Source organism: Rhincodon typus, chromosome 19 (assembly GCF_021869965.1).
Source record: "Rhincodon typus isolate 14 chromosome 19, sRhiTyp1.1, whole genome shotgun sequence".
Taxonomy (NCBI): Eukaryota; Metazoa; Chordata; class Chondrichthyes; order Orectolobiformes; family Rhincodontidae; genus Rhincodon; species Rhincodon typus.
The window spans coordinates 12,342,233-12,353,296 of record NC_063350.1 but is presented as its reverse complement, the minus strand read 5'-3'; the positions used below and the strand labels follow the sequence as shown (position 1 = coordinate 12,353,296).

General features: G+C 41.3%; 1 protein-coding gene across 2 annotated transcripts in view; it reads left to right on the top strand.

The window, feature by feature from the left end:
- The first annotated feature begins 4,618 nt into the window (after positions 1-4,618).
- LOC109934590 (DNA topoisomerase 1) overlaps positions 4,619-11,064 on the top strand; it is a 78,320-nt gene continuing 71,874 nt past the window's right edge. The window contains exons 1-2 of one of the 2 annotated variants that reach the window (XM_020533314.2): positions 4,619-4,779; positions 4,990-5,014. In XM_020533314.2, the coding sequence (XP_020388903.1) occupies positions 4,756-4,779; positions 4,990-5,014 (49 nt within the window). In that variant the 5' untranslated portion in view covers positions 4,619-4,755. Of the gene's footprint in view, positions 4,780-4,989; positions 5,015-5,875; positions 5,985-11,064 lie in introns of those variants that run through there. The other variant, XM_048608247.1, reaches the window with a different exon arrangement.

The following is an 11,064-nucleotide window of genomic DNA, read 5'->3' as shown; positions in this document are numbered from 1 at the left end:
TTCCACATTGCTGACTAAGTGCTGATGTTGTAGTTGTATTGGAACAGCTTGGTTAGGGTTGTAACTAGTTTTGGGGCACAGGTCTTCGGTTCTAAACGCAGGATTTTTTTTAGAATTCACAACATTGCTGTGTCCAGTGTGTTCAGCTATTTCTTGATACCATGTGACGTGATACAAATTGGCTGAAGGTTGATTTTTATGATCTTGGAAACCTCAAAAGGAATCCGAGATAGATAACCCATTAGCACTTCTGACTGAAAATGGTTGCAAAATCCTCAGCCTTCTCTTTGAACCTGTGCTCCCCGATTATTAAGGATAGAGATATTTATGGAGGCTTCTTCTCCAAGTAGTTGTTTAATTTCCTACCACCAATCTTAATTCGATTTGGCAGAATTGAAATGTTTTGATTTGACCCATTGATTGGGGAATCATTTAGCCCAACCGATAGCATGTTGCTTTTGCTATTTTGATTCACATTGCCCAGTGCAGTAAGTTTACCAGGTTCCACTTCCCAAGAACTTTACATAGGAATATATATGAACAGTAGCACAGAAAGAAGTGTCATGAGGCCTGAATTGAGTAAGAGAACTCATCGACCAATATCCAAGAATGTGCACACCCTGGGAAGTCCACCTACATCTGATTTGGAACAGTTAAATTGCTTAGCAACATCCAAATCAGAACCAATCAAAATAAACGTCTGGTTAAGAAGTCAACCGGTTTTAATGGAGGTTCATACCGGTGCAGCTGTATCAGTGATTGCGGAACTAGTTTTTGACAAAATTTTCTCTGGACTCCAACCCTTAAATTTGCGTAAGACCTCGACTAGACTGAGAACCTATACCAGGGAATCTTTACACATTAAGGCACAATTTCGGTTCCAGTCTCGTATGGGAAGCAACTGGCTCAGTTAACAATGATTATAGTAAAAGGCTCAGGCCGAAGCCTGATGGGGAGAAATTGGTTAAGGAAGATTCACCTTGATTGGCTCAACATTTTTCGATTAGAAAATGGCAGCCTGATTGAAGTCCTAATTAAATACCCGGAAGTTTTTCAGGGAGGTCCAGAGACTATCAAAGGAGCCAAGGCCACCTTATATTTTGACCAGGAAACAATTCCACGATTCTGCAAGGCACGCCCAATGCCAATTGCCTTACGGGCAAAAGTAGAGGCAGAAATCATGAGGCTGGAAAATGAAGGAATCGTCAAACCAGTACAGTTTGCAGAATGGGCAGCACCGGTCGTACCGACTGTGAAGCCCGACGGATCAGTGAACCTTGTGGGGATTTTAAACAAACAGTAAACTGCTTCTTGCAGCTGAATTAATACCCAATCCCTCACATAGAGGACTTATATTCCAAGCTGGCTGGGAGCTGTCCTTCACAAAGCTGGGCAAGAACTATGCGAACCTGCAATTGCAGTTAGATGAGAATTCCCAGACATATGCTACAATTAATACCCATAAGGGTTTGTACCAATATACAAGATTTGGCGTACCATTAGCCTGTGCTATTTTTCAGCGGATAATGGAAAACATTTTACAAGGTCTACCCCAAGTCGCCAATTATCTGGATGATGCGCTAATAACTGGGAAGACCAATAAAGAGCACTTAAAAGAATTTGGACATATTCCTACAAATTTCTCCCAGGTGACCAAATGCCTTAGAAGGAAAAAATGTGTGTTCTAGGCACTCTAAGTGACCTACTTGGGCTACTGACAAAACTGGGTTACACCCTTGGAAGATACAGTGAGGGTGATCAAAGGTGCCCTGGCTCCCACATCTGTACCGGAGCTTAGGTCCTTGCTTAGATTCATAAATTATTACAGAGTTGGATGTTATGTTGAGGTTGTACAGAATGTTGGTGAGGCTTCCTCTTGAGTACTGTATCCAGTTCTGGTCACCCTGTTACAGGAAGGATATTATTAAATAGGGGAGGGTTAAGAAGAGATTTACGAGAAGGTTACCGGGAATGGAAAGTTTGAGTTATGAGGAGAAGTTGGATAAGCTGGGGCTTTTTTCACTGGGGTGTATGAGATTGAAGTGCAACCTTATTGAGGTTTATAAAATTATGAGGGGTATAGATAAGTCGAATGGCAGGTGTCTTTTCCCTAGGACGTGGGATCTCAAGACCAGGGGCCATATTTTTAAAGTGAGGGAAGAAAGACTTAAAAAAAGACATGAGGGGCAGTTTTTTTACAGGGAGTACTTCTTATGTGCAATGGACTTCCAGAGGAACTAGTGGGCACGAGTACAGTTACAAGGTTTAAAAGACATTTTGATAAGTACATGATTAAGAAATGTTTGGAGGAATATGGGACAAGTGTAAGGAGGTGGAACTAGTTTAGTTTGGGATTATCATTGACATAGACTGGTCGGATTGAAGGATCTGTTTCTGTGTTGTATGACCCTATGACTCTATAAGTACTTCCTAAAGTCGAATGGCATTTGGCATATAAGAGTAGCTCCATGCCATCCATCATCCAATGGTCTGGCAGAAAGAGCAGTCTAAACTCTAAAGGCAGACTTCAAGGAACAGCTTACATCTTCACTCGATACCAAACTGTTCTGGTTCCTATTTGATTATCAGACCACATCCCTCATGCAACTATAGGGATAGCTCCAGCAGAGTTGCTAATAGGGAGAAAACTCCACACCAGGTTAAACTTGATATTCCCAGACCTGGGGCATGGCAGGGGTATGGGAGAAAAGGCATTAGGGATGCCAGTGCTGGACACAAGACTCCTCTAAGTAAGAGACGGCTTACTTCAGGGGATAAAGTTCGATGTAAGATCCACAGAAATGACCCTGCATGGGTAAGAGGCATGGTCAATGCAAGGTCTGGTCCCGTGATGCACCAAGTTCAAGTAGGTGAGGTGGTCCTGAACGAGCATGTGGTCATCATGAAAGCTACAAACTCACAAATAAGTCAGCAAAAAATAACCAGCGCCTCAGAACAGCCAGAAAGGCTGTCTGAACCTGTGGGTTCTCCCACTCTGTCTAGCCTTGAAGAAGTCTTGGAGTCTGAGATGGACATGGTGGATGTTGCAGCCTCGATGCCTTTACCATCTGAAGAAGAGGATGAATTTCTTCCGAGACTCTCTGGGTGCAAGAGGCGAGCTATGGTCTGGTGCACACCGCCCGTATCTGATGCTGAGTCAGAGGAACTGGACTCTGTAGGAAAACACCCCAGTGCAGGGTACAAGAAAAAGAGCGGGCCTCCGTTCCCGGACTTAGATTTTATATAGGAGTTGGATGTTATGTTGAAATGAGGTCTGCCAGGCGGACTTCATAGAATATGAGTTCCCTGTATGGGGCTTTTAATCTGCTCCAATCAGGGAGCCCTGGCTGACAGCTATAAACAGGAGCATCAGAAGTTCTGTTCACTCTGACAGCTGGCTCTGAGGAATCCGGACCAGTTTGAAATACCATGCATGTGTAAATAAAGGTGATGTAGTTACTATAGTTGGAGGATGTTTCTTTTCTGATTATTCTATAGGGTTTTTTTTGTGGAGTTAGTGAGGAGTTGAGTTCTATACACACCAAAGACCTGCCTCAGATTGAACTGCTCCAACCCCCTGTACAACGTCTAAGTCCCAGTTTCGACATACTGCGCATGCACTTGGATTTAACTTAGAGGTGAATTTACATTTCAATTGCCTTGCCCTCACAATTGGTGGCTTCAGCTGCACCAAAGAGCTGATTTAAATATACTATAGTTGATGGTCCATTGGGCAACTTGGTGATGGGATACCGGCCTCTGTGGAGTTAATTCAATATGTTTGGCTGTCTAGGACTGAAGGTCTAGAATTCTCTCGCAAATGGTATCTGTCTCTTCCTCTCCTCTTGCAAGACATTCCTTAAAACCTTGGGATGTGGCTAAACTTTTGATCAGCTGTCCACATTAAGTGGCATAGTGTCAAACTTGGCTTGCAAACATCGCTGTATAAGGCTCTGGAATGCGTGCCAAAGGTGCCACAGAAACTCAAGTCGCTGTTGTTTGGCTTGCATTCATTCCCTCTGCATGATAACACCCCTGCAAAGTGCCTCTGGACTATTTACTAATTCAAAGGTGCCACATGAAATAACATAAGTTGTTGCAAAAGCTCTGGAGTAATTTGACCTGCTGCTCTGATGGTGAAGCCCTGACATCAGCAGAAACCACTGTGACATCATTTGGCTTGATGAATGTTGTTGCTGCGCTAACTTTACTATAGTTGATGGTCCATTGAGTTTTTGAAAGGGGTGGGGGGGAAGGTGTGTCCTTTGGGTGAAGTCTGTATTGGGGGTGGATGTGGGAGAGGAAGGGTGTGTGTGTGTCTGTTCAGCTTCTGTTGAGAGGAATTGCCTTAACTTTCCAACAACTACAAAGCAAGAGAAAAGTTTATCCCCTCTCTTCCTGGGAGGAAGGAGTCTGATGCCCCCAGGGAGGGTGCTCAGGGGGCTGATAAGGGGGGGTAGTTGGATGGGTTGGGGAGAGTTTGGGCAAAGAGGGAGGCGTGTCTGCGCTATTTAAATCAGCTCTTTGGTGCAGCTGAAGCCACCAATTGTGAGGGCAAGGCAATTGAAATGTAAATTCACCTCTAAGTTAAATCCAAGTGCATGCGCAGTACGTCGAAACTGGGACTTAGACGTTGTACAGGGGGTTGGAGCAGTTCAATCTGAGGCAGGTCTTTGGTGTGTATAGAACTCAACTCCTCACTAACTCCACAAAAAAAACCCTATAGAATAATCAGAAAAGAAACATCCTCCAAAAATGAGCGTTGATCACCTCTCCCAGGTAGGTGGAACGACCTTCCAGACCGTGCGTTTTATAAAACCCCGTGTCTTTTATTTCCCCCTCCCCCAAAAAAAACGTATATTTGATGATTTGAAACTTGTGAAAAATTTTCATCTGTCTCTTACTTTGATGGTTCATGGCCCTTTTGATTGTAAGGAAGCAAAGTACTAACGTGGAATTTTCCCCTTTTTTTTCTTGTTGTGTTCACAGCTCAATACGGATTCCCGCTTGAACGGTGAGTATTTGAGGTGAAAATTGCTTTATTTAATTTGTTCGTTACCCACTCCCTCCCCGACCTTTCCCTCTCCTCTCCTGTTGTTCTTCCCTCAGAGAGAAAAGAGGATCAGACATGGCGTCCAGAGACTAAGTCCCGTCTACGTGCCCACAAGCCCTATTGTTCAAATCAGCCTCCAAAATAACCGCTTTGCCGGCTCCCCAGCGAGCCCTTTCCCCCGCCGACCGCCGCCACTATGCCCAGAGTCTGGCGTGAGGCTGCCCGAGGGCCGTTGGGGGTTTCGGCCGGGCCGGCATCGCGAGCGAAAAGCCGGCTTTTCGGCCGTTAGGACTTAGTCTCTGCGCCATTTTATTTTTTTCTGACTCTGTGTGTGTGTGTGTGTGTGTGTGTCGGTTGCTTCGTTCATGCTGTTAAGAGAGCGAGGCTCCCTTCTCTCTTTTTTTAATATATAAAACACACCGACAGCAATGTGCCGGGCATTTAAATAAGAAGGCAGGAGGAACGAGGAAGAAAGGTTTAGAATCTGGACGGGGGGGAGAAGACACACAAAAGGGATGGCGGCAGAAATTGCAACTTGTTTTTTTCAGTGCAGTTTGCATTTTATGCCTTATTTTGATATGGGGGGGGGGTTGATGGAGTAGCAATGCCTCCACTCACATGGCGGCAGCACCGTGAAGGTTATGATGTATTTTTATATATTTTTTAAAAAGCAATATTTTATAAGATTCCTTTTTTTTTTAAAGTTTGCATTGCATGTTTTTTTTCCTCTCTTGCCTGCCCCTAGGTTAAAAAAAATGACTTTCCCGATTTGCATTGAATTTCTTTTTTTTCAGGTTTATACCTAGGCTGAGGTTTTCGATACTTCTGGAAGATGTTTTTTTTTAGTAGGGAAAATAAGGGTTATCTGCTTAACCTTTTGAAAAAGAATCGGTGCTGGGATAATGATTGTCATGTCTTCAAACAAGAGATTGTAAGCATTGTCATGATTGTTCTGTGCAGTGGTGACATTGTTTCAGAAATGTTCCATACCTTTAAGTTTGTTTCCTTTCCCCAAAAAAGCACTAGTCTTTCCCAAAGTCTACTCAAACTTACGGGGCATTGCTGGGTTGGTTGGTGGGGAGAGGGTATTTTTAAATAGCTTTGTGATCAATTATATTCCATCTTGCAACTTATCTACAGATATGTAGTCTAGATCCTTTCTGTATGAGGCTTAAAATTAATGTACTAATGTGTGATGATTTAAGATATTGATCCAGTTAAAAGTTTTCAGTTTGGAATGATTGCAGTTCTAATGTGATCAAGGATGATACAGGATGCAAAAAATGGAAACGTGTATGTAATTTGAAGAATCTTAACGTTAGTTGAAATACCTTTTTTTAAATATACTATTCTTTGGCATTCAGAATGATTTACAAAGTCAGTTGGACTTTGCATTATCGTTTTGCTTGTTTTGAAGCATAAAAGGATCTATCAAATGTGCATTGAAGTATGACATCTTCCCTTTTAAGATTCAAATTGCCCAATAGCAACTATGTTTTAATTTTTCAGCATATTGAAGCCATTCTGTTAAATGACAAGCTGCTGTGCTAGCACGCATGATTGAATGCTTGAAGAAGGAAGTGAGGTTTTGGGGAGGTGCAGTAGTAGAGAATTGAGTTTAGTTGAAGAAACTGAGTATTTAATGGTATTTGAAATGAATGGAGAGGAGTGCTGTTGGATTTTCCTTGGCAAGTTATACTGTTATTGGATATTGATAAAGAATAAAACTAGAACTCTTTCAGAAAGAAACATTAAAGTTTGATTCTGCTTATCATTTGAGGTGCTGTGTCTCGGTGATGCATTGGATTTTACTCCAGATTTCATTTGAAGAACAAGGTGTGATTTTAGAAGCTGCTTGTCTGAATGCAAATATTAATTTGAATGGCTGTTACATAGGGTACCAGTTAAGACTGTTTGTTTGCAATTTTTCTTTTGTCAAAGCAGTAACTCATAATATGGTTCCATATTTCTGATGCTTTTTGGTATTTCATACGGCCATTCAGCCATGTACCTTGAGCAAGGCATATTCATTCCTCTCTTGAAGGCAAATTTGGGCAGATTAGGGAGATCAGAAGCAGGAATTCTGACCTGTCTTCCAAACTGAGCACCTGCTGTGGGATGAATTTAGTCTGTTCTGTATCCATTCTGTCTTTACCACAGCTATCGTGGTAGACTAATATTTCTGGCTTTCAGCTGAAATTCCTCTGATGTTTTCTTCACTGACCAGTGATCTGCAGTGACAAAATCATTGCAAAAGCTGAGATCGTGTGGTTCTTTTATCTGTTAACCTTCCAATCATTCTTCTACATTCTTGATTCTTTTTCCTAGAGCCCACATCACTGGCAGTATACATGGTCAACAGGTGGAAAGCACAGAATTCTGCATAGTCTATCACAACTAACTTTTCTCCAATACTTGAGTTGTATTTTTCAAGGGCTTTCTCCTTCCTTTTGGAGTTACAGGCTCCTGTTAAGTTGTGATTTCATGGGCATTCGGGATTTACACTCAAGTGGCCACTCTTTGTGAATGAGCCTGGATTCATGGGTAGTGCACAGCAAAGACTGATCTGACTAGAATGTCATCCCAATTGGAATCACTGGATAATATGTGGAATCTGTTCAAATTCAGCCTAGGGGAAATAATGTTGGCTATAATATTTGGAATTGTACTGGTTTGGTTCAGTTAACAGAGCAAAGGCCAAAGATCAAAGTGGGAATCTACTTTGTTGGCTTTTTACAGTTCCTGCCAGGCTGTCAACTTGGAAACTGTACTAAAGAGTGAAGTAACATATCATAAGGGTTTTTTTCAGTTTGTGTTTAAATCAATGAGTCTTACTGTGACATGATACCAATGATCCTACTAGGAAGGGTGGTGTGAGCTTGTTGGGCTGAATTGCCTGTTTCCACACTGTAGGGATTCTTTGATTCTTCTGCTACCATCCCTAAATGTTGTTCTTGCTTCACAAGCCTGGGCTGCTAAATCATCATAACAACGCAGTCGCTGCACATTCACAATTTCCAAATGGCTGGGGGTCACTGTCCATTATTCTGTGTTGAAAAATAGGATGAATCTACTTTGCTCAGATAAAATGAACCCAATGTAAGGCCAGAAATCATATCTGGGGTTTTTCTTTTCACAAAAAAATTTAATTTGATGTTAAGTTACTGCATTTGCACTGGTGAATTTGGTCATTTACCCAAGAGTGCTTTAAGCGTTTATTGAAAATTCCACAGAGGAAACTTGGGGAATGATTGAATTGCTGGCCTAACGTTTATTGTCAGGAAATTACTTGCCTACAATTAAGCAGAGTGTGAATGAGCACCTTTTAAGTTTTCAGTTGATCTAAGAATTGGTATACGCCTGTAAAGACGCGGGCATGTCTGATATCACTGCTTACCCTGTGAGTGATTTTCATTACTTCATCGAAAGTAATGTTTGCACATGTTATTTACTACAGACCTCAAGAAGATGTTTGATTTATAAAGTCCCCCATAACAGACGTTAGCTAAAGCTGAAGCCCATGAAACTGAGCACGGTATATTGACATAGTTAGGAAATTGGCTGAGTGGAAAGAAATGAAGCAGAGATAGTGGCCTGCCACTCTTGACAGGATGTGACCTTCAAGAATCTGTGTTTGGGCCTGAAATATTTGCCATATCCATAGCAACTTCAAAGATGGGATGCAAAGCTATATTAAATTTTGTAGTGACCCATGATAGGCCACATTTATAAGCGGTGTAGATGGAAATGTAAAATTAAAGATTGTTAAAGTGAATGGGTAAAACTCCTCTGGTAAATTGATTTTCAATGTGCAGTCATCCACTGATGGAATGGGGTACATGCTAAATGTCACAAAAATAGTGGTCCAAACAGATTTTGTAACCAAGTAAAAAGAACAAACTTCATTAAAATTTTACAAAGTACATAAAATAATCAAAATTGCAAAGGTAACACGCTCTCCTTTTAGATCTGGAGAATAAAAAATATAAGGGGTTAGAAATGCTACTTCAGCGAAACAAAGCCTTGGTTACCCAGCACTTGGAGTGTTGAGATATTCTGGGCATCTCATGTTGGTAGGATTTACAGTCTTTGGCAGGTGTGAGGTGTGGTTGTACCAGAAATCTAGGAGTTCCAAATGTTAAATTACAAGGAGCAGTTACGCAAACTAAGTTTTTACTCCCTGGAATTTTGAAGTTTCAAGGATAATTTTGATTGCCTGAAAAAGGCAAAGCCTGAGGGAGAAAATAGGGTAGATAAGCTGTTCTGCCAGTTGGTGGATCAGGCATTTGGAGGTGGGCATTGGTTGCAGAGTTCAAAACATTTGAGCCGTCTGTTCAAAAGTAAAATTAGCAGTAGTAGTATGTATTTGGAATTCTACTCTGTAAAGGCAATTTCAAACCAGAATAGCTGGTCACTTTCAAACTGGTAGTGAAGAAAAATTGTTAACCAAACATTGAAGGGATTTAGGTCACAAAATCATAATGTTCTCATTCAATGGTGGGACATCCTCAAGGGACTACATGGTTTGTTTCTGTTCCTATGTTTTCTTGAATTTTGTTTTTCCCTAATGATTTGGTGAACATGTTCAGTCTGTGACAGTCCTGTTCAGAAAAGGGTGACTTGACTATAAGTAGAATGATTCCTTTACATCCACTGATTCATGCCTATTGGTCCTTACAATAAGGAAGGCCCATTTTTCTTTTTGTGGCCTTGCTGAAGGTACATCAAACTCTCGAATTCAGAATAGAGTGGGCCAGTGCCATTCATACCCCAGTGAATTTGGGGAACCAGATTATTGGTCTCCTGTTTGCTGATGCCTTGATGGCAAGCAGCTCTGTTGACATGGCTTGAGGGTGTTCTGCTGGATATTCAGAGATTTTAGGACTCATCTCTACTCACAATATTTCTCATTTGGGAATTGTCTTTCAGGTTTGTGTTCAATTTCATTGATGGTTTGGATTGGTAGTAAGCTTGATCTAGTTAGATTTGATGAGTATTTAAGGCCATATAACTAAACTCTAGTGACACTAGTTCAATAAACAGTTGTGTGGGTGTTAATGTACCTACATATTATTATCTGGGTGTGGTGCTGCAAGGGGAACAATGCTATCTAACATAATTGTTTTAAAACCTGCCTTGATATCAAGTTTTTGCGTGCTGTATTGCAGTACCCTCCTTCCCTTCTAATGTGATCTGGTTCTTTTCCAGCTAATGACATAGGAAGTAGATGATTAGTCTCAAGGCAATGTTTAAATTTAGGGAAGGTGTGTAAGAGACGAATGGGCCAGCTGGAGTATCATCACAGTGGCTCGTCTGGACTGACTGTTCACAGCGTCATTTTTCCCACGTTGCTAAGATTGGTAGAAGTGTTATCATGGGGAATACAGCAGTTATGATTAGCAGTTAACAGCCAAGCCTCTACCAATCGGACTGCATTTGCCAACTAGTTAGTACTCTTCTCTTGTACTGTGTAATTCTTTCCATTATTCATGGGATGTGGACATAGGCCAGCCAGGATTTGTTGTTCATCCCTAACTGCCCCCTGGACAACTAAGAGTCAACCACGAGTCATGTGTAGGCCAGACAAGGTCAGGATTTCCTTCCCTAAAGGGCATTAGTGAATCAGATGTGTTTTCCTGCCAATCGGCAATAATTTCATGGTCAGTATTAGAGTCATGTTTCCAGATTGTTAATTAATTAAAATGCTACTACCTGATGTGGCAGGATTCAAACCTAGGTCTCCAGAACATTACCTGGGACTCTGGATTAATAGTCTAGTGATAATACTAATAGGCCATCACCTACCCCATTTTGTTGTTTTCCCTCTTTGATATCTATTGTTAAATATCCTGAAGAGTGCACAATGTCCTTTTTTTTTGACAACACTCACTCGAGTTCTGTACTAACAAAAATGAATTGCTGTGGTTGTGGATATTGAAATGAGACCAATATAGGTTTTTTGCAGGATCTTCTGTATAAATTATTATATTTTTTGCGTAGCTTATACTTTT